This window comes from Carassius carassius, chromosome 29 (assembly GCF_963082965.1).
Source record: "Carassius carassius chromosome 29, fCarCar2.1, whole genome shotgun sequence".
NCBI lineage: Eukaryota > Metazoa > Chordata > Actinopteri > Cypriniformes > Cyprinidae > Carassius > Carassius carassius.
This window is the reverse complement of record NC_081783.1, coordinates 7,399,419-7,422,915: the sequence shown is the minus strand read 5'-3', so window position 1 is coordinate 7,422,915 and position 23,497 is coordinate 7,399,419. Positions and strand designations below refer to the sequence as shown.

At 37.7% G+C, this 23,497-nt stretch overlaps 1 protein-coding gene across 6 annotated transcripts in view; it reads left to right on the top strand.

The window, feature by feature from the left end:
• Nucleotides 1-23,497, top strand: part of LOC132109521 (phospholipid-transporting ATPase IG-like) — a 64,677-nt gene that overhangs the window by 37,280 nt on the left and 3,900 nt on the right. For 4 of the 6 annotated variants that reach the window (XM_059515670.1, XM_059515671.1, XM_059515667.1 and 1 more), the window contains exons 4-28: nucleotides 2,968-3,048; nucleotides 3,613-3,720; nucleotides 7,905-8,033; nucleotides 8,383-8,471; nucleotides 9,195-9,245; nucleotides 9,618-9,682; nucleotides 9,773-9,854; nucleotides 10,376-10,526; nucleotides 10,796-10,993; nucleotides 11,337-11,507; nucleotides 13,485-13,672; nucleotides 13,753-13,824; nucleotides 13,964-14,037; nucleotides 14,489-14,592; nucleotides 14,800-14,981; nucleotides 15,070-15,336; nucleotides 16,233-16,410; nucleotides 17,798-17,900; nucleotides 18,060-18,205; nucleotides 18,310-18,369; nucleotides 19,993-20,120; nucleotides 20,198-20,333; nucleotides 20,627-20,692; nucleotides 20,774-20,877; nucleotides 21,020-21,176. In XM_059515670.1, the coding sequence (XP_059371653.1) occupies nucleotides 2,968-3,048; nucleotides 3,613-3,720; nucleotides 7,905-8,033; nucleotides 8,383-8,471; nucleotides 9,195-9,245; nucleotides 9,618-9,682; nucleotides 9,773-9,854; nucleotides 10,376-10,526; nucleotides 10,796-10,993; nucleotides 11,337-11,507; nucleotides 13,485-13,672; nucleotides 13,753-13,824; nucleotides 13,964-14,037; nucleotides 14,489-14,592; nucleotides 14,800-14,981; nucleotides 15,070-15,336; nucleotides 16,233-16,410; nucleotides 17,798-17,900; nucleotides 18,060-18,205; nucleotides 18,310-18,369; nucleotides 19,993-20,120; nucleotides 20,198-20,333; nucleotides 20,627-20,692; nucleotides 20,774-20,877; nucleotides 21,020-21,176 (3,090 nt within the window). Of the gene's footprint in view, nucleotides 1-2,967; nucleotides 3,049-3,612; nucleotides 3,721-7,904; nucleotides 8,034-8,382; nucleotides 8,472-9,194; nucleotides 9,246-9,617; nucleotides 9,683-9,772; nucleotides 9,855-10,375; nucleotides 10,527-10,795; nucleotides 10,994-11,336; nucleotides 11,508-13,484; nucleotides 13,673-13,752; nucleotides 13,825-13,963; nucleotides 14,038-14,488; nucleotides 14,593-14,799; nucleotides 14,982-15,069; nucleotides 15,337-16,232; nucleotides 16,411-17,797; nucleotides 17,901-18,059; nucleotides 18,206-18,309; nucleotides 18,370-19,992; nucleotides 20,121-20,197; nucleotides 20,334-20,626; nucleotides 20,693-20,773; nucleotides 20,878-21,019; nucleotides 21,177-23,244; nucleotides 23,336-23,497 lie in introns of all 6 variants that reach the window. The other 2 variants (XM_059515669.1, XM_059515668.1) reach the window with 2 other exon arrangements.

The following is a 23,497-nucleotide window of genomic DNA, read 5'->3' as shown; positions in this document are numbered from 1 at the left end:
GTGTCTCCCTGAAAGTTTGCTGAGGCTCCCAGTGGGCCCCAACCCACTGTTATTTTGTTATTTTTAGATGGTATGTTATATTAACAGGCTTTATAGTGGTTCCTCTCAGTCTCATTTTCACATGTGGCCAATTAAGTCGTGACGTCCAGTCTCACGAAAGGTCTGTGTTGGTATTTAGTAACTCGCAGGTTGTGTCTGCCTCTGTAAGGTGTTTCAGCAGTAACTGATGTGTTTAGCATTAGCTTTGGGAATTGGCTCTCTTGAGGCGGCGGTTAAATGGATGGTGTTTTGCGTCTCTGCAGTGGAACTAGCGAGGTGGGTCTGGCAGTGATGGGTGGGGGTGCTTTGTATGAGCGTAAAAATGACGAAGGGGCAGCACTTCAACAGAGAACTCCCTGTATTTCATTACAGCTGCTGATGAGCTGTATCAGTGGTGCTGTCTGTTACTGAGCGATCCAGGCAAATAAACTCCCATTGCAGGCGGGTGTGTGTGTATTAAAAACAGAAAGCAAAAGAAAGCATACTGTAGGACAGACCGTCCTCTGCACTTTGGGACACATCTCTCTTAATATTTTTAGTGGGCATCATCCAGATGGAACTTTATCAATTTATTAAATCCCAAAAATTATGTGCAGGGCCGCTGGCCCCCACAACATCCATCACTTGAAGGAGCCACTAGCGCATTAGAGCGCTTTCTGCTGACTGAATCCCAGACTCAGCCCTGGCTTCCATGGAGAAGGGTCAGTCTCAGAGAAAAAAGAATTAAGAGAGGAGAAACCCACCTGCTACAGGAAAAACCAGGGGTGGTATTCATAGCGGTCATGTGCTTTCTTTGGTGTTTTTCACAAAAGTACCTTTCTGAACTGCTGAATTTGTTAAACTTGCTGTCATTTACTCACCCTGTTTACTCACACCTGTTCTTCCAAACCTGTATGAAAATGTTATGGTTCAACTATGGTTAACCTGTTAACTGGTGAATTCCTTTATTATATGCAGTAAAAAAAAAAGGGACATTTCGTGTTCCTTTTTTTTTTTTTTTTTTACTTACTTACAGTGATGTATTGTTTTAATGCACAAATAACATTCAGAAAATTCCCTGTGTGATACTTCACATTAATTTGATGGTTTTACAATTAAAATATATATTCTTTTGTTTTTTGTAGTTCATGTTTATTGCACTATTTTAGTGTAGTGTGTGCTACCATGATGGTGTTTTCTATTTGTACCTAGGATATCATGCACCGTCTATATACTGTATTAATATTAACCTCAATTATACATTTTCAAAACAGATTTTTGTGCTTAGTACGGTTCATGAATTTTTTTTTTTTTTTTTTTTTTTTACCGTAAATTTAAGTATCCAAAATTTGGATATCTTTTTTTTCCAGTGGGCTCCAAAACATTTGCTTCATTGTATGGACAGAAAATCACTGAGGCATTTCTCAAATATCTTCTGCATAAAGAAAGTCATAGTGGTTTTTGAACAATATGAGGGTGACAAAATGATGACAGAATTTGCAGTTGAGAGTGAACTATCCCCTTAATGTTGCTTTGTCCTGAATGGGGAAGCAAATAATCAAGAAAAGCCCTCTATCTGCTCTTCCTCTTTATTTTCCTGATGACGGTCCCACTAAATAGCCGTTTGCAGACATCTGGCAACTGAGAGATGTTTAACGCATGATGGTTTGCAGACATCTGGCAACTGAGAGATGTTTAACGCATGATGGGCCACTACTGAAAGATTTGGGCTCTTGTGAACATGTCTGCGCACATACACCGCTTGTTTCTCACAGTGCTGCGTGTTGTTTTAGCATTAGCCATAGGGCAGAATTTAAAGATGCCTGAGTGCATTTGGGTTGGTCTGCGAGCTGTAACTTGTGGCTGTTAAGTAACTGGTTGCGTGTGACATGAGGAGGGGGGGGTTGCATGATTGGCCAGACCGTAAAGTGGTTTAGATGACGTCTAATGGCGGAGTCCAAAAGTGAAGTATGTGGTTGGATGTTTCAGAAGGGTTGTTTGGGATTATTCGTCTAAGAGTGAAAAAGGCCTGAAAGCACTCCCTGGTGTTTGTGTGTGTAGTGTGTGTGTGTGTGTGTGTGTGTGTGTGTGTGATCGGGATGATGGGGATTATAAACTCTAAGCTGGAGTGCTGTTGGTCTGAGATGGGCTTTCACCTTCTGAAGTCCTGCTGGCTTTACAGTCTCTCCCTACAGGAACTTTGGCACCGACTCGGCATCTTTGTTTTTAAGCCCTTTCTGCAGTGAAGATGCCGTTTCTCACGGTGGCGTGTGGTTTTTGCGTTGGCCTCTTTCAGCCAGGCCCTGCAGGGTGTGAGCGGAAGATGCAGTGTGTCTGTAGCTCATAGGAAGAAACATAATGTTCACACCTCTGTGGTCTTGAACCTACCCTATTTTTTTCCCCCACATACATACAGACATAGAGCACGTATTAATAACACCATGTGGCTGTTACCTCAAGTTGTTTCCTGAAAGAGTTATGGTTTGTGCTCTCTACTGCATGACAAACCGGTTATGTTAAAGATAGACTGGTGTTTTATGTTTTCAGCAACTGGATCTTGGATGTTCAAACTCAAGCTATCATGGTTATGATGCCATGTCGTTTGATGAAATACTGAACAAATGAATACTGAACCATACTTTGTAAATGAATAAAACTAGTAATTTTAATTATCATATTGATCATTAAAGTTGATCTAAAGCGATCTATATTTTATAGTTTAATAAATCAAGCATACAGACTTTATTAGAGCCACAGAAAGACAAACGTATTGCTGAAAAAATTGGGGTGAAGATTTGGGACAAATATAATTTAAGATAATGAAAAGTATGTGAATGGCAGGATTTTAAATCTAAAATAAATGCAATATCAGGATGAATCAAAAAATTTTTGGAAGTGATTCTCTAATTCGGCTTTGTTAATAATACATGCACGTGTCTCTTTTTATAGGTGATTGTTGATACCCCGACCAGCCCCGTGACCAGTGGTTTACCTCTGTTTTTTGTCATCACAGTGACGGCCATCAAACAGGTTGGTTGTGTTATGTTCTGAATATGCTCCTGTCTCTCTGTATAACTCTTTAGATATAACGAAATCACTTGATGTTTTATAGCCATATGTCACTGTTTAAATAATGCCGACCCCTTCCGAGAGTCCGCCTGACCACTGAGTCCATCTCTCACAGACAAAACAAATGGTCCGGGGGCTTGTCACAACACAGTGGTCCTCTTGCAGCTTTAGATGTGTTGTTTTAGGATCAGCTTTTTTGTAAAGCACAATGGAAGGTGGACTTCCTTCCAGATATCTGTGGCCTCACACTGAGAGGGGCTCAGGTCTTAATTGGGCTTTGAAATAAGAGCCCGGGGGACCGTGTGACCCCAGCCCACTTTGACTTCAAATGACTTAACTCCCTCAGCTCATTCGCACGGTTTCCATTATTCATACAGGCCTGCTGTATGTGATGGAAGTTCTCAGAGAATTGTTTTATTTTTGCATGTGAAATGATGTGTTAGACTGTCTCAGTCCTCATTTGACCTTCTGCAGTTTCCACACACATGCGTACTGTTTGTTCATATTCTCTGTGTCTCTCCTCAGGGTTATGAGGACTGTCTGAGGCATAAAGCAGACAACGAGGTGAATAAGTACCTGGTGACGGTGTTAGAGGACGGCCGGTCGGTGAAGAAGGAGAGTGAGAAGATCAAGGTACCTTTTAGTTGCTACACCCTCTACAAGTCTCTCATATACAAGCACTGTGAGAGCTGGGTGTGGCAAGCTGCTGTACTTTACACGTGGACAAAAAATATGCCCACTAGGGACATTCACAGCTGGGAGTGTTTCCTTCCTGTATATGGAAGGGAACAAAAGTGTTGTACACTGTGAAACAGTTAGTGTCACAGACGTTTGGATGAGTTTGCCAATACAGCTAGCTGAATGTCAGTTATTTGTGTTGTTGCTTATAACCACTTTTGTAACCATTTTTTTTAATAATTTTTTTTCAGCAAAGATGCATTAAACTGATTAGAAGTACCACCAAAGGCATTTATAATGTTACAAAATTAGGGGTGCCTTGATTGATTGGCTACCGATCACAATCGGCCAATAATCGCTTTGGGATAATTGATCGGCGGTTTCTAAAAAGGCCGATCTCATAAAACCGATCTCAAGCTGATGACGTGCCTGTCGTGAGAGGTTTGGTATGACATGCAGTAGCACCGTTTCAGTCTCTGTCCGGCATGGGTGAAACAATTATAATGCTTTAGATGAGGTACAATTCATATTTCTTCATTAAATAACTGATAAAGTAATTTGAAAAAGATTCTGTTAGCCATAATTTCACAAACAGCGTGAATGAATCACAGCGCGCTCTCTTTCTCTCAAAATGCAAATGGCTTCAAATCACATCGCGTTCGCACTATAAGAAAGCTGCACAGTGACACAGGAATTGTCACTTGCACTATCAAGACAGTGTCGCATCGTCACTAAAGTTTATAAATTGCATTTTTTTCTTTTTAATTCTTGCCAATGTTTAAACCATTCAACGCTCATGCGTTTTCCTGAAGACCGTTCTCTCATGCATACTTGCAGCGCACACACATAATAATGCCAGGTTCACATTACTTTGTTTGCAGTCTGTATGTGGTGCATATTTTTTCCGCGCTCATGTTAATGGATTAAAGCGTTCACACTGCATACACGGTTGCAGTCTGGCAGTGCATTTAGGAGCGGTGCGTCTGCAGCAGTGCCAGAGCATGTGAGCGAAGCAGAGCGGTGTGATGCTCCGCTATGTTTTCCGCTTTATGGACGTTCGCTCCACTCAGTCGCTCAACCGCCCAAGCAAGCGCTCCGTTAATATTCCGCTCACGCTCGCCGTAAACCAATTCTCGTTCAGATCCCGCTCCGACATAAAATTGCTCGACTAGTAGGCCTAATTGTTTACTGTTTGAGGGAGGGATCCAGCACTGGTTTTCCAAAATCCTAGTACGTCTTCCTGTGGACTTTTTCTCATTGAGCCAAGGTACTCCTCCATCTGACCTATGGCGGTGTCAGCTACACTCGAGTTACTTTCATATGAGCCGAAAATGCGTACCTTCTTTGGAACGATAACATTAGCCTACCTGTTTATTCGTTTTTATGGTATGAAGCTCACCTTTTGCTGCACCATGTTTGCGTAGCACATCCTCGTGCTTTCTGGCAATGTGCAGCTTCAGATTCCAATATGAATCTTTACTAACTTTAACAATCTCACCGCACTCCCTCTCAGTTTCTTCTCCCTGCTCATTCTTAACTTTGATTTTTACTTTACATATATGTACAAGGCTTGCAACTTCGTTGAAACAATATCTGAACTCCATAACTGCTCTACTATTCTTGACCTCTACAGATTCTCGCTCAAAGCAAATCACCAAAGGGCATTCTGGGTTGAGCGAGCGGAGTGGAATCTTCAGAAAGGCGCTCTGTGCTCTTATGGAAATATTACCACTCTGCTCCCCGCTCCCCGCTCCCGCTCCACTCTGCTCACATGCTCTGAGCAGTGCAGAGATTGTTTCCACACTGAGTCTATTTTTGCTGCACAGCATGCACTGAATTAAAGTAACGGCGCATTGTTTATGGTAAATATGAGCATGCTTTGACAGAAAAATGTAATTATTACACCATTAATGAATATAATTAAAGTCTACTGTGTTTCACAGCCAACACATAGGCTATGGTTTTTTGGCTAGGTTTAAAGGAAAAAAGCACTTTTAGATAAACAAGGCTATGATTTTAAAGTTCTTAATTAAAGTTCTTTATGAAACACAGGATTGCTTGTAATAAAGATTTAAATGCAAAAGAAAAGGCAGTAGAGCTGACTGTTTCTATCAATGGTAAGTTTTAACGTAGAATGTTTGTAATAACTAGGGCTGTGTATTGCCAAGAATCTAACGATACGATACATATCATGATACATGATACAATCGTTGACTTGATTGCAAATAAATGCACAGACACTATTTAACTGAACAGAGATGACATAACTGAATCCAATGATGAACTGCCTTTAACTATCATTTTGCATTATTGACACTGTTTTCCTAATGAATGTTGTTCAGTTGCTTTGACGCAATGTATTTTGTTTAAAGCGCTATATAAATAAAGGTGACTGAAAGGGGTTGCAATACGATATGTTGCGATACATTGCGATACTGTAAGCAAGGCAATATATTGGGATATTTCTTATTTTAGGAATAGTATATATTGTAAGGAAAGCTGTCACTAAGAACGCACCACCATTTGCAAACCTTAGCAATAAATAAATAAATAAGGATTGTTTAACCAGAACACAGTTTGATCTGCATTTGCAATAATCAGTCCCTGTAACATTCAACATTATTGAACCAATTTTTGTGCAGTATGAGTAAAGGGGGATAAATTAAATTGCTTGCAGGATCCTTTAGTTAAATGTATAATACGTATAAAATGTATTTTTATAAAAAGAACACACACACACACACAGAGATATCTATCTATCTATCTATCTATCTATCTATCTATCTATCTATCTATCTATCTATCTATCTATCTATCTATCTATCTATCTATCTATCTATCTGTGTGTGTGTGTGTGTTCTTTTTATAAAAATACATTTTATACGTATTATACATTTAACCACAAATGCCCAAATGACGGGGCACTTCAGCTTTGTACACCGAAACATGAATTGGGACAATTCTTTCACCCTCCATTACTAGCAGCGAACTAAATTAACGCTAACATTAGCAGCGTGCTCTAATACTAGTGTTTCCTGTCACTCAAAAATACAGTGCATGATCAAACATTTAGGTGACAAATATATTTTTTTGATATAAAAAAATATATCTCCACCCCTCAAATGAAAAAAAAGAGGAATTAATTTTCAAAAATGAAATTCAGGCCCTGAATAAATGTCTAAAAAAATCTTGATTTGATCATCACTATAAATAATTCTACATGATAAAAAGAAGGCTTTAAACAAATTGGTATCGGTGATCGGATCGGCAAATACTGCTTTCTGTGATCGGCCTCAGAAATCCTGATCAGAGCGGCCCTATACAAAATATTTCTATTTCATGTAAATGCTGTTCTTTTTAACTCTCAGAACAACCATTGAATCCTGAAAAAACTTGTTTTCACCAAATTATTAAGCAGTGCAACTGTTTTCAACATTGATAATAATGAGAAATGTTTCTTGAGCAGCAAATCAACATATTAGAATGGTTTCTGAAGGATAATGTGATACTGAAGACTGGAGTAATGATACTAAAATTCTGCTTATTTATATTTAATGTATACTAAAATAGAAAAGAGTTATTTCAAGTTGTAATAATATTTCACTATTACTGTTTACTGTATTTTTGATCAAATGAATGCAGATTTGAGCATATATTTTTTTCGCTATACCCATATTTTACAGTAGATTTTATTACAAATGGCAATCATTGAAACTCTTTTACATCAAGAATATAAATATTAATGAAAATGGTATATTAAAGTATTACTTGGGGTCTACAGCCCCAGTTAGACATCAAGTGGTGGCCAAACATGATACCAAAATTGTAATTTGTATGTTGATTTAAATGAATATAACCAATGATTGAATATGCAGACTCATTAATGACATTTTAAAGAAAAAGTGACAATTTAAAAAAAACAACAGAAGCTGTTCAAAACAGAGACGTGTGGATGTATTTTCATTTTACCTTAAGTTTTTAACATTTTCATTATATATTATTTTAAAATGATATATTTTTATTACAATATTTGCACTTAGCATTGTATTTTGAATCTGAACAGACTTGTGAGCCAGCAGTTGTGAACTGACCTGACCTGACCTGTGGTCTTGTGTTAATGTCAATGTGCTTCCGGTCAGGTGGGTGATGTGGTTGAGGTGGTGGAGGACGAGACCTTTCCCTGTGACCTGATTCTGTTGGAATCCAGTCGAGAAGATGGTACTTGTTTTGTCACCACAGCCAGCTTGGATGGAGAATCCAACCACAAAGTGAGCTTATGCATTCAGTTACTAATACTTCATAATTTCTGCTGTTTTTCTTCTTTTAATCACAAATATATAATGAGATAATATATATATATAATATGTGTATGTGTGTATGTGTATATATATATGTGTATATATATATATATATATATATGTATGTGTGTGTGTGTGTATACTGTATATATATATATATATAAAAAAGTCCTATATATACACATATAAAGTCTTTAAATAGGTGGCCCAGATCTTGTAATAATCATCCTTCTGCTCCTTGTCTTTCTCCCACTTCCATCCATCTGTATTTGTGTGTTCAACGTGACCTGGAATAATAATTTGCCTGTCTTTTCCACAGACACACTACACAGTGCAAGACACAGAGAAGGACCTGCAGGCTCTCACTGCCACCATCGAGTGTGAACAACCCCAGCCTGACCTTTACAAGTATGAACTCCCCTAGTACAAACACTCACTTAACCCGAATCCCTTTCGCTGCCTCATGATATGTTATGTGTTAACTCAAGTTTCTGTTCAGCTGTTCTCTGTAGGATGTTTGATTTCAGATCAACAGCTAATAGTGTGATTCCATGGAAGAGGCAGACACTATCTATCCTTTCTGTTTGAGTATAAGTAAAAACAGATTATGAAACAAACACAATTTGCAAGTTTATAGAGGCAGTCCTTGGCCTCCAACTGTAATAGCAGTTTAACTCAGCAGCGCCCCCTATCGCTAAAAACGTCTCATTAAAGCCTCTTTAGGCGGAAGAACATTTGCATTTCTGATTTCTAGAGCACCAGATGTCTCCTGCTAAAATTCAGTCTATAAAAAAAAAACTTCAAAGGGCTGTTGCCAATATGCCAGACTGTTGGGTCATCACCAATGAGCATCTTCCTTGTAATTGGTTCATTTCGTACAAGGCTCATTTGCATAGTGTACTGAACTAGAATACAGATATTATCACCAATCCTCTTTAATGGGGAAGGAGTCTATATTAAAGGAACAAAACGCTAATGCACGTGTATGATGGCATCTGTTCTTTTTGACCTCATCAGTTACTCTGGTTACATTTCTGGGGCGTCACTGCATTCATTCTGTGTGTGTTTGTGGTTGAGAGAACTTATATGAGCGTGTACGTGCTTGACTGGAGCCTGTTTGCTCTATTACAGGTTTGTGGGTCGAATGCACATTTACAAGGCGGAGCAGGAGCCAGCAGTAAGGTGAGACCGTCTTTGGTCTGTTCCCATTGACCCACTATATCCCACAGTATCTCCTAGTCCCTTCAGCTCTGTCTTTTCCCATTGAATTAGCCTCTGATCATTATTCCATCGACCCATACGCCATAGCAGCATTCAAGTAAAGCCGGCCTGGCAGCTTGTCAAGCCCTGCACGCTCTTCCATTTGTCACTGGGCATAAATGGGCATAAATGTTTTTATGAGTCTCTACGCTGTGTCCTTCATGAGAGTGGGCCAGGTCAAACCGGCCTACATAATTTCAGCAATGCTGCTCATTAGGAGCCACTTTAAAATGTGTTTGGATGCCAGGATGCATTTTTATTGACATAATTGTTTGTTTTTATGGTTTAATTTAGATCTTTGGGCCCAGAGAACCTTCTCCTAAAAGGTGCTACATTGAAAAACACCAAAAAGATTTATGGTAGGCCTTGGCACCTTGTAATTAGATGAATATTTGATGATGTGGAATTACATTCACCCGAATCACTCTTCATTGCTTTTCCTTTTAAAGGTGTTGCAGTATACACGGGCATGGAGACGAAGATGGCGCTCAACTACCAGGGCAAATCTCAGAAACGATCAGCTGTTGAAAAGTAAGCGAGTGTCTTGTCAATATAAATTTTGGGATTATTAGCAATGTTAATTTGAATTATATTGATTGCAAATACCAAGATTGATCTGTGTGTAAAAATATTGTCTCTCCACATTAATATTCCTGAATCAATTGCAAATCGAGTGAATCAGTATGATGTGAATCAGAATTCAATTAAATGAATGACGTCTGCCAAAGTTCATACTGTATAACTAATATATAATCATCTATAATATCTTAGTGCAGAAATTGTATTTATTTAATTTTAATGAATTTATTTGAATATATATTAGTAATATGAAGTAAAATAATAATTATTCAAATAAAATAGTGTGATGATGATGATTTATTATTATTATTATTAAAAATAAACTAAAAATAATAAGTGAATCAGGGAAACTTTAGTGTTGTTGTGAACTAAAAGTTTTCTTAGCATCTTATTTTGGCTTGTTTATATGGTTTTATATGTACATAACATTATTAAGCACATATGATCATATGTATGTTTTCTCTTCCTTGCAGATCCATCAATGCTTTTCTGTTGGTGTATCTATGTATCCTCATCAGTAAAGCTGTTGTGTGTACTACACTAAAGTATGTATGGCAGAGCAAAGAAGGTCAGGATGAGCCCTGGTACAACCAGAAAACTCAGAAGGAGAAAGACACTAATATGGTAAATAAATAGTCTGTGGATTTCACATCTGACCGATTTGAACATGATTACATGAATCAATTAGCAACTCCTCCTATATCATCAGTCATTCTTGATGCAATTAATATAAATTGAGCTAATCTGGTCTCAGGTGGCTATGGTCAGCTCTTACACAGATCATACTTAATAAATCATAATTGGGGATTAGCTTTATGTTTAACCTTTGCTGTTCCAGCCGTGATATTGTGTCTTTGAAGAGACTGAATGCAGGTGTTCTGTCTTTGTTTCAGTATTTGAAGATGTTTACAGACTTCCTCTCCTTCATGGTCCTCTTCAACTTTATAATCCCCGTGTCCATGTACGTAACCGTGGAGATGCAGAAATTCCTGGGCTCTTTTTTTATCACTTGGGATAAAGACTTCTTTGACTCTGAAATCCAAGAAGGCGCGCTTGTCAACACTTCAGACCTCAATGAGGAACTTGGCCAGGTTAGACACTTTGTTCAAACCTGAGCTTACTCTTTAGCTATTTGTTTTCATATGTAGAATAAAATGTGTTTCAAATGATTTAGGAAGTCGAGCATGACATGAATATAATCTGAGCTGTCCCTGGCTCTTCCGTGGGTAGTGAGGTCATAGATCACCCTTGGCTGGTTATGCAGATGATTACTCTAAATTACAGGCCATGCTTCGTTAAACTGATTTATGCAAGCAGACTGGTTTTGTCGCAAATTAATTGTCCGTTCTTATCCTCAGAATCTGTTAATTTGAGAACGAGCTTTATTGTCTGGGTTTATAGTCGTTAAGGTCAACATTTGTCTGTGCCCTGCAGGTGGAATATGTATTCACAGACAAAACGGGCACGCTGACCCAGAACAACATGGAGTTCATCGAGTGCTGTATTGACGGCTTCCAGTACAAACACAGAGACACCCATAGCGAGGTGGACGGCTTCACTATGACCGACGGGCCTATGAATAAACTGCATCAGAAGGCTGGACAGGTGAGTTACAATCATTCTGAAACCCTAAAGACCTCAGAGGGATTGATTTTACATTTACGGATTGTGTTGTTGGATGTGTACACCTCAATATGTAAACTGACTGCAGACCTCTTGAATTATAAATCCTTTGAGGCTCTGATATAAACACAAAGGCAGTAAACATATAAGGTTTGTGTTGACCGTCTACAAAGGACTAAATTTATGTCTGTTTACTTTGTTTTGTTTTTTTGTTTTTTTTTACATTCTCATATTCATCATAAACGGGCAGTCCTTTGAGAGCACTTCTTTAGTTAGGGCCCTTGTCAGTGTGTAGTAGTGTTGCAAAAAAGCACTACAGCGAGATGGCTGCATTAATGGCTTTACTAAACTGATTTGGCTTTACTAAAATGTGTGCATAATCGCATTAAATAGTTTAAATAAGTTGTTCAGATGAACAAAGCACGAGGTTTTCTTGCATAATTAACATTTTAATTGTTTGGTCAGACAGTTCATATATAATATTCACATTAATCGGGGATTAAACGTGCAGTTATGTTCTGTATGCTAAATATGAAAACGAGCGTATCTGCACATCACCTGTAACTGCGCTTTGTATCTGCTGATTGCTGATCGAGATTTACATGCTTGGCTCACTGACCCTGTATACTTATTCCTTACGTTCATAAACGAGATGTATCAGTTCATTCAACTCATTCACGAATGAGAATATCTCTCGATCTCGTTCAGTGAAGGGCGTTTGGGTTCACTACATTCAACAACTCACATGCTCCGTCAAATCTTGAGTAACTCTTTGACAGGATGAAACCGTTCACAGAGCTGTTCACGAGCTGCGCATGCGCTGCTAATAGTGCTGTGTTTCTGCGCTGCTGTGGAGGGAGGAACTACAGTGAACGAGAAATGAGAAAATAAATGTTACTTTATTTGCGGGATGGGCCGGGCCAAATAATTTCATAAAAGTGGGACCTGCAGATTGGAAAAAAAAAACGGACCCGTGCATCACAAGGCTGCATGTGCAAGCACAAGTGATACTGTGGCCGCCGGTCCACGACTGGTAGAAAAAGATGACGCTCATTAAAGCTCACTGGCTGAGTCACTGACAGAATAAGTTACAATTTCTGAGATATTGCTGCTAAATTTTATTTTATTTTTTATTTTTTTTACTTTAAAAAATGCCATAGCTTAAATTGATATTATTTATCTTTTGACATTTAATCTTCTGAGTTCAGAAACATTGTTTAATATAATCGCTGTTAAATGATTAGAAGGTTGTCCCGGTTTTAAAATAAAGCACAGCAAGGATATTTGAGAGTGTATTTTCCCTTTTCAGGAAAAGTATCGAAATCGCAATTCTTGACTAGGTATCGAAACAATAATTTTGGTATCGTGACAACACTAGTGTGTAGTGCACATGATCTGTATACTAGGGTTGTCATAATAGCAAAATGTTAGTAATCAATACTGATACCACTGGAATTTGGAACTGTAAAAAAGTAATTGAGCTTCATTTAAAGTTAAATAAAAACATTTTTTATTGCAGTAAAGTCACTAATACACACTAAAGGCTTGTTCACACCAAGGATAATAACTATAAAGACAACGATAAAAGATATAGTTCTAAAAGTCGTTCTCAATAATAAAGAATTGCAGAGTCCACACCACAACTATAACGATAAAGGCACAAAGAAACAGTATCCAGATTTTTTTTTGGTCAATTTAGTCATTTTTATTTTTCTATTAGTTTTTTTTATTTGATTAAGTATTTCATTCTAAACTTTTTATTTATTTATTTCAGTTAGCTGCAAATGCAACATTTCCAATAGTTTATCTAATATTTTAATTTAATTTTAATTTTAATCAAATTTTATTTAATGTTTCATGTTTTTGTTTTTCTCTCGATTAACAACACTAATTCTCACAAATATGCATGTGTTCATAAGAAAAAGTATCATTCTGTATGCCTTTATTTCCATCTATCAGGAGAAAGAGGAGTTGTTCCTGCGGGCCTTGTGTCTGTGTCACACGGTGCAGGTGAAGGAGGCTGGATCAGAAGAAGTACTTGCAGACCAGGTTGACGGGATCGACGGGATGCTGCCCCAGCTGGAGGAGGAAAGAGGCTTCATCGCATCCTCTCCTGATGAGATCGCACTGGTCAAAGGAGCCATGAAGTAAGATAATGATATTTTTCTTTTCTGGTCTCATAATAACCCATGCTGGCACTTACAGGCATAACTTCTCTCCTCTTCAGATACGGCTTCACCTTCCTTGGTCTGGAGAGCAAGAGCATGAAGATAAAGAACAGGGAAAATAATATAGAGGAGTAAGTCATGACCCTTGAAATTAGAGACTCATTAAGAACAATGTTATTGCTAATATGCTGCATTAGTACTGAGTTTTTAGGATTTTTAAAATGTTGTATAGCAGTTAAGGGATTATATAAGATTTATCTAACATTTCAGGTACAAGTTGCTCCATGTCCTAAACTTTGACCCAGTTAGACGGAGAATGAGCGTCATTGTGCAGACCAAATCAGGTGAGCTAAAGATCATTAGTGGTGCTTGCTATGACTTTTGCTATTGCTCATAATCAGGGTTGTAGATTTGAATATACAAATAACACATCCCACACCTTTCCTGACCTTTTTAGCAATTTGACTGGATGAATAAAGCAAGGAAAATGTCATAGGTTTGCATTAAAGCAGGGATTACAGATTAGATTTAATTTCTTTTTGAGACAATATTTTGTATCTTTGTTGTTTTAGTTCATGTCTCTCTGTTAAGGTTAAAATGCTTTATGTATTTCACTTAAGAATGAATAGCTGCTAAGTAAAAAATTTAATAATTTATACTAACAGTCACTAACCACTCAGAACACAGCAACCACTTACAATATCACCCCCTCCGAACATCTTAGCTTTGTGCTTGTGAGTTTTGCAGACGATGACTCTTAATGTCTCTCACCTCTGTCTTCTACTGCTTATTTAGGGGAGACGTTGCTTTTCTGTAAGGGAGCTGATTCCTCCATCTTCCCAAGAGTCAAACCAGAGGAGGTGGACAGGATTCGCATGCATGTAGAGCGAAATGCAATGGTACTATAATAGATTTCAGCATGATGATATCTTGCAGTGTCTTTAATTTCCAAGGATTAGATGACCAGTTTGATTTGCTTTGATATACTGAAATGAAGCATAAACCTCCTTCATTATATCTCTGTCTTGAAAGAGACATCCTGTAGAGACATTAAATATTGGAAAGGTCAGTAAATTTTTGCTTAATGGCGTGCTTTCGCTCTCCAGGAGGGTTACCGTACACTGTGTGTGGCCTTTAAGCAGCTGAGTGCTGAAGAATATGCCATGGCAGACACTGGGCTGAGGGAGGCTAGACTGGCTCTCCAGGACAGAGAGGAGAAACTCATAGCCGTGTATAACCAGGTGGAGAAGGGCATGAGTTTGATTGGAGCGACTGCTGTGGAGGACCGGTTGGTGACCCAAATTGGTATTTACGCCACATTGTTTTCTCAAAGGAATACTTTGAATAGGCTAACGTCTCAACATCTTGTGTTCTAGACTTCAGGAGGAGGCAGCAGAGACCATGGAGGCCTTGCAGGGTGCTGGGATGAAGGTTTGGGTGTTGACAGGGGACAAAATGGAGACGGCAAAGTCTACCTGCTATGCTTGTCGTCTGTTCCAGCGGGGTACAGAGCTATTGGAACTGACTGTGCGGACACTGGAGGATGAGAGGTTAAAGCGTGAGGAGAAACTGTATGAGTTGCTACAGGAGTACCATAGAAAAGCAGTGCAGGACGCCCCGCCTGTCAAAGCTGGGGTCACCAGGTCAGACCCTTGACCTTCTGGATTTGTTGTAAATGTTTGATACGGTTTAGAAATGTAATAAGACTACATAGACAAGTTAAAAATCCAATACTGACATATTTATTTAATTTCAACTGATGCTGATAAATGAAGAAGGAAAAGATGTAGTTAGTACACGATATTGAATTTTTAATTGTTTGTGCTTATTTCCCTTTTTTAAATAAAATGAAATTGCTTAGATTTTGTGTCGCACTATTTAACGTCATCTTAAGCAAATCTCGAAATTAATATACATTTTTATTCTTTAAATGATATTTTTTTTATTCTTTTTATACTCTAAATTATATAAAAGTCATATGCTAGTTTACTTGTGGCATTTGAAACAATTTGAACTTTTAGTGTTTTATTTTATATTTATTTAGACAAAATTGTGTAGTTTCAATAGCAATCTTAAATATGTCTTAAATGTTTATGCTTATTTCCTCTTTTTATAATTTTAAATGACCTTTGCACCACCTAACGCTTAAGTTAATCTTAAAAAACATAAATTTAATAATTAATACTTTAATTAGTGTTTAATGTCAACTTTAGCAAATCTCAAAATCAAAATACATTTTTGTACTTTATATTTTTTAATTGTTATTTTTATACTCTGTCTTAATTTACTTTGAGATGATTGATTTTAAGTCAAGATTAAGATTTTTAATTTTAAGTGTTTTATTTTTTATATATTTAGTCAGAGTTTTATACTTTTAATCAAATTTTAAATTAAACAATAATTTATCAGGTATTGGACGTAACGTGAAAATAATTGTCGGTTTTATTATATTGGCCAGAATTTTAATATTGATATCTCTCTAGTACAATTGTGCTGTATGTTTAATGAAATCTAATTTAGTGAAATTTTTGTCCTGCAGGAGCTGGTCTACTGCAAATCAGGATTATGGCTTCATCATAGATGGGGCGACATTGTCGTTAGTGATGAACCCACAGCTTGAGGCAGATGCCAGTCAGTACAAGAGCCTCTTTCTGCAGATCTGCCAGAACTGCACTGCTGTACTCTGCTGCCGCATGGCCCCCCTACAGAAAGCTCAGGTCACACTTGTAGACCTGCATTTTGGCGGCTCTTTATGGTGCTTATAATTAGAGCCCGACCGGTATATATTATTTAGCCAATGTTATCGGCCGATATGAGCCTGTTGCCGATATATTGATATCGGCGAATATTCCACCGATATATATCTTTTTTTTATTATTGTTTTTTTTTTTTTTTACAGGACATATAACACAGATTAAATGCTACTGGCGACCCTGGTCGGTGTAGTGTGTAGAGATGCGTGGATGAGCTCAAACTTCACCCGAGTCCACTGCTTCAAATTATCCGCCCACCCGCACCTCTACTTGACTGTCACATTACTATGACTTTAATTCTTAGTTTTGCATGATGATATGATGAATGGATGGCTCAGTTTTAACAGCAGATTCAGTGACGTTAGAGACTAGAGCTGATCTGCACATAATGTCACGCGTCTGCGGCACATTAAAGCCTGTGTTATGGCTACGGAGCTGATGACGGCCATTCAGTTAATTCAGTTTAAATTCTACAATAGAATTCTATTGTATTTTGTTACGCCGCACCTCTCGCATCTGGTGTAGAATAGAACCATTATAATAAGTTACTATTTATGACGTGCTGACGCAAAGTTCATATGATTTTCAAGTCCAATACACGACAGTGTGGTTGTGGTTTGAGTCTTCTGAATGGTGATTTAATGCTACGTTGTCACCTAGTTGGAGAGACTCATTGCTAAATAAACAACAATGTCCCCATCTATTACTCTCACAATGAGCTTATCATATTCGTTTGCTACATTAGTAGGACCCTAGGATGTGGATGGAATCGTGGAATCCAGTCATAAAAATGTAATTTTTTACACTTATAACAATACACTTTAATAAACTTTATATATATATATATATATATATATATATATATATATATATATATATATATATATATATATATATATATATATATATATATATATATATACATTTGAATAATAAAGTTTATTAAAGTGTATTGTTAAATACCTTGCCTCCACTACATAGGTCTATTTTTGTTATAATTAGTTGTCTATATAAGTGTTTGATCACCACATTTGAGTTATTGCAAAAAATGTTTGTGTGTGTATATATATATATATACACACACACACACACACACACAAACACTATATACAGTACCAGTCAAAAGTTTGGACACACAAATGGCAAGTGTTTGAACTTTTGACTATACTGTATTATAATATAGCCTACACATAAAGAATAATGACCGATATATCGTTATCTGCCTTTTTTTTAAATTCCCTAATATCGGCATCGGCCCCCAAAAATACCATATCGGTTGGGCTCTACTTATAATAACGTGCACTTATACTTTATAAATTAGTAGGCTAAAATTATCTTTTATCCAATTTAGATAGTGAAGATGGTGAAGAACTCCAAAGGTTCCCCAATCACTCTCTCCATTGGCGATGGGGCCAATGATGTTAGCATGATCCTTGAGGCACATGTGGGCATTGGTTAGTTATGATGCTGAAAATTCAGCTTTTCCGTAACAAGAATACAATTTAAAATACATTAAAATATTAAAATGAAAAACAGTTGTTTCACAATAATACAGTTTTTATTTATCTATCTATACTTTTTTTTGGAGTGTAATGTTGCTATTGTGTGTTTAGGTATTAAAGGTAAGGAGGGCCGTCAAGCTGTGAGGAACAGTGACTATGCCATTCCTAAACTCAAGCACTTAAAGAAGCTTTTGCTGGCTCATGGGCATCTGTACTATGTGCGCATTGCGCATCTCGTCCAGTACTTCTTTTATAAGGTATGTCTGGCATCCAGTGGAACGTGTTTCAGTCTGTACTTATAAATGCAGTCGTTTATTGAATCCTCTTGAAGTTTGAAACATTTTCTCCTTCTCTCCTGCAGAATCTTTGCTTCATCTTACCTCAGTTCCTGTACCAGTTTTTCTGTGGATGCTCTCAGCAGGTACAGTATGTACAAATAAAGGGCTTTTTGGAAGACTATGTCCCAGCAGGTCCCTCTCCTCTGCTCTTTCCTTTGCAACTTTCCTCTGAATTTCTCTCTCTCTCCCCTTCTTTCTTTTGATATATATAACAAGCACAAACTAATAAAAAAATTCAGTTAGCTTTGGTGTAGTGGTTAGTGCTTATGTGCAGATTTTGCCTTGGCACTCAACTAACTCAGGGGTTTAAATCTGGCCTGCATTGTGTACAAGTGTTTCTTTTTTTTTTTTTCTGAAGTAGAGCCCTTTCACCTCTGCTATTGCCATATATATATATATATATATATATACATACATACAGTGATGCCGGTACTCTAATCTGACCACTTTTTTCAGTAACGAGTGATCTAATACATTACTATTTCCAAACCAGTAATCAGATTAAAGTTACTTAACCAAGTCACTGTGCGTTACTATTTTTGTCAATTTCCTTAATAAAAATAGATATTTATTTATTTTTGCATCTCGGGTAGTGAAGTCACTTATGCGACAAGTCACGTTTTCAGCATGCATGAAGTTCACTTCATGTGTACGTGCCACCCAGCGACACAAACGGTAACAATGGAGGGAGGCGAGAGATGTGCGTTTTCTAGATGGAGATACAGTCACTATTTTGAGTTTGTGCCAGCTAAAGATGACAACATTAAGGTCCGTTGTACACTCTGTGCTGTCGGCGACAGTGTTATCTAGCTACAAAAACACTATGTCGAATTGGAAAAAAACATTTGGAGTCGCAGCACTGCACAGTCAAACTTATAGAGCAAGTCACAACAGGTGATGAGAAGCAGAGAGCAGGAGGTCCCCAACCACCTAAACAACAAAAGCTGGACTTCGGTGCAAAACCAGTAAGTGGGGGAGAGTTGAAGAAGTTAGTCTGGCAGTTTGTTGTGGAGGAAATGCCATTAAATACGGTTGACTTGCCCTCATTTCATGCCATAATAAACAAGATCCCTACCACTGTCAATGCCGCGCTGCCTCACAGAACAGCTTTTTATTCTTACGTGGAGAAGGAGTATTCAGTGATGGAGAGAAATCTAATATTTTTTTATTAAAACAAGTATTTATGTTAAGTCAAGAAAGACTGCCTTTATTTTTTGTAAAAACATGTATTTTTTTCAGGAAATAGTTTTTAAGTTCAACTTTGCCAGGAGATAGATTGTGGATGTTACTGTTAAAAATACACTTCCAATAAAGTGAGTGTTGGCAAAACCGGTTGTCATTTTTATGTTGTCGGCAGCTGCTGAATGTAACTAATAAAGTAACTTGTAAAGTAACTTAGTTACTTTTAAAATCAAGTAATCTGTAAAGTAACTAAGTTACTTTTTCAAAGTAACTGTGGCAACACTGTGTGTGTATATATATATATAAAATAATCTCTTAGCGGCTCAGAAGTCTCTGTAATTCCATATAATTGGGTCTCGACCTCATATTTTCCAGCATGTGTTTTGTGTATATATATCTAGTGAACATTGCATGCGCAGCCACACAGTCAGTTTCCCTCTCTTTGTTGTGTGCATATGTGTGATCTCCTTAATGTGGTATTAACCTCCCCGGTGCCCCGTCCTTTCCCTCGTTCCCCTTCCCAGCCCCTGTACGACGCAGCCTATCTGACGATGTACAACATCTGCTTCACCTCCATGCCCATTCTGGCCTACAGCCTGCTGGAACAGCACATAGACATCGCGATTCTGCTGGACAACGCTGCCCTCTACAGGTAACACTCTGCACTGCAGCTCTTCTGCTTATTTCATTTGTACCATGCTGTTGCTGATACACACTGTGTTCTTACAGAGAAATAGCCAACAATGCCATGTTACGCTGGCGCCCCTTCCTGTACTGGACAGTTTTAGGAATTTTTCAGGGTCTTCTGTTCTTCTTTGGTGTCCGTTTCTTGTTCAGCAATCCAGCCTTACAGGAAAATGGGCAGGTTAGAGATAGTTGTGCTTTTTACATTTATACATTACATTTATTCACTTAGCTAACGCTTTTATCCAAAGCTACTTACAATTGCCACATATGTCAGAGGTCACACACCTCTGGAGCAACTAGGGGTTAAGTGTCTTGCTCAGGGACGCATTGGTGTCTCACAGTGGATTCGAACCCGGGTCTCTCACACCAAAGACATGTGTCTTATCCACTGCGCTAGCACCACCCCTGTTTTTAATATGCCTGTAAATAAAAAAATTGGGAATGCATTTGATTTGCTCCTTTCTTTTTCAGGTCTTTGGAAATTGGTCTTATGGAACAATTGTTTTTACCGTCCTTGTTTTTACTGTTACATTGAAGGTTGGTGGCTTGGTTGGTCTATAACTATAAAAAGTAACTCAGATCTTCATTTGTCAGAGACTGATGTTTTCCCTCTCTCAGCTGGCAATGGACACACGACACTGGACGTGGATCAACCATTTTGTGATATGGGGCTCTTTGGCTTTCTATGTTTTCTTCAGTTTCTTCTGGGGGGGCATCATATGGTGAGCAAACGTTAAAGTCGGCATGAAACAGAAATCATCCACTAGGGATTTATTGTGCTGCAGCTCCACTGTTGATCATTTCCAGTAAACTTTTATTGTATAATGATGGTCTATATCTTTCCTTCTCTTTCTTATTTCCTAGGCCGTTTTTGAAGCAGCAGCGTTTGTACTTTGTGTTTGCCAACATGCTGAGTTCAGTGTCTGCCTGGCTGGTTATCATCATCCTCATCCTCCTCAGTCTGCTGCCAGAGATCCTTTTGGTGGTCCTTCGCAAGCCAAGAGGCCCCCATTCACGACAGGTATACCTCTCCCTCCCTTTTCCCTTTTTAATTCTTTTTTTCTACCATATCCATCCGATTCTCTGTTATTCCCCCTGATTTACTTACTCTTCTGTTCTTCTTTCATCTTACACCGTGTCCTAACCAGGCGTGATGTGACAGTCACATCCAATAGAAAGATATTTCATGTTGTACTTTTATGTGAAGCAGGATTTTGGGACCAGTCTGAGTGACAGGTTTGCACAAAAACTGATTTACATGAAAGAGCGATAGCTTTTATTACTTGTTGCATTATCACGTCACACCTGGTTTGGATGCAGAGTTACATTTTTCTTTGAACCCAGCATTACCTCCCTGTCTTTGGTTTATTCAGACCAGCCAGATTTGACCTTATATTACCTTTTAGCACCTTAAACTTTTTTTCTTATACTCTCGGTTGCATCTGTTTTCTTTACTTCCCCCTCACTCTCATGAATTACACCACTGACTTTTTTCCTAACAGAAATTTTGCCTTGTTTTAAGGCTGTGAATGGTTTGGATTGTTGTGATTGGTCTAACAGACTGGAAGTCAATCAGTCTAATTGTTACGATCACTCTTCTTCGATGTCCTCTCCTTGACTCCTGTAGTTTTTTCCCGTCTATCGCTCTTTATTCCATTAGTCAAGCACAAATACTTCCATCACCCTGTGCTGCTGTGAGTGGCTACCCAACCAGGTAACATGTAACACGGTTAGAATCAATAAACTATATTTAGAGCTCTCCAATCATTTGAATAATTCAGAGGATGTAAGCACACACTGTAGGCACTCTATGTTGTTAGTAACACTAGTTAAGCAGCCTTTAAGGCCAGAGATGAACATATGGTGCCAATCTGCCCCCTGCCTCCTCACAGGTAGGTGCCGCGACCTTTCCAAGTATGCCACATGTCAATTAAAACCACCAGTGGAGAGAAAATAGAATGTATGGTCATGTTTTTTAATTACTTGTTTGTGTAGTTATGTCATTTATTCAGTTGTAAACCTTAATAATAAATGTAGAATTTATAGTCTAATGAACTCCATTAAAATGATGGCCTTTACTGACCAATGTAACTTGTAATATGTCAAATGATAACTTGTGTGTAGAGGTTATATCACCAGTTTGTAGGAGAAAAAATATAGAAATCTACACATAATTACTCATACATAATTATGAAAATTAAACAACTATATGCTTTAATTTAGAATGTGGTCATAGGTGTGTTAATGTTCATTTTACTATAGATACAAGTGAATCCGATTCATTCAGAATTTACATTCAGTCCTGTTCAGAGTTTGGGGTCAGTACATAATTTTTTACATAATTACGTTTTAAATGTTACAAATTTATATTTTAAATAACTGCAGTTATTTAAGACTATCTTTTATATGTAAGAATTATATATAAAAAGTTTCTTTATAAATATTAAGCAGCTCAACTTTGTTATGATTTATATTGAGAATAGATTTTTATTGAGCAGCAAATTAGCATATTAGAATAATTTCTAAAGTTTCATGTGACACTGAAGACTACAATAATGATGCTGAAAATCCAGCTTTGCATTAAAGGAATAAATTAAATTAAAGTAAAAAAAAAAAAAAAAAGATTTTCACAGTATTGCTGTTTTAATGTATTTTTGAGCAGGTAAATGTAGCCTTGGTTGGCTTAATATATTTTTTTCAAAAACATAAATCTTATCAGCCCCAAACTTTTGAACGTTACTGCATCGTAGAGAGTTTTTTAAATTTTTTTTAATTCCTGATAGTTTAATATTTATTCTAGAGACCATAAATATCTTGTATGATTTGTGTGCCATGTAATTTCCATTAGAAAATGTAGTTTGTTTCTAACTCAAAGAAAGCCCAGTCACTCATTTATTCTGAGCTTCTCAACATTCTGCTGAATCAAACAGCACATACTGAAGGTTTCTGGTTACTGAAGCTATATAATATTTACTCTTGTTTCTCTATTTCTTCTCCCTTAACTTTATTCCCACTTTTTCATTCCCTTGACCTTCCTTTAATTTTCCTTTCCTCTTTGGTCTCTTGCTCACCTGTGTGCTGTGCCATAGATGAAACAACGGCTTCCTTCCTCTGGAACATCCACTATCTTCATGCTGTCGCAGACTGCTAGCACTCACAGCTTTTCCTGGAGTGACTGAGGTCTCTCTGCCTGCTTCGTTTCTGCTTTTTGTCTCACTGTCCTTGCTCCTTTGGGTTGCCTGTCTGTATCTTCAGTGTCCTGCCTGCTGTCTCTCCACCTGTTTGTCTCTGCTCCTTCTTTGTGAGGGGGTGTTCGCTAGCTAGGTTGTTCTACTCTGGTAC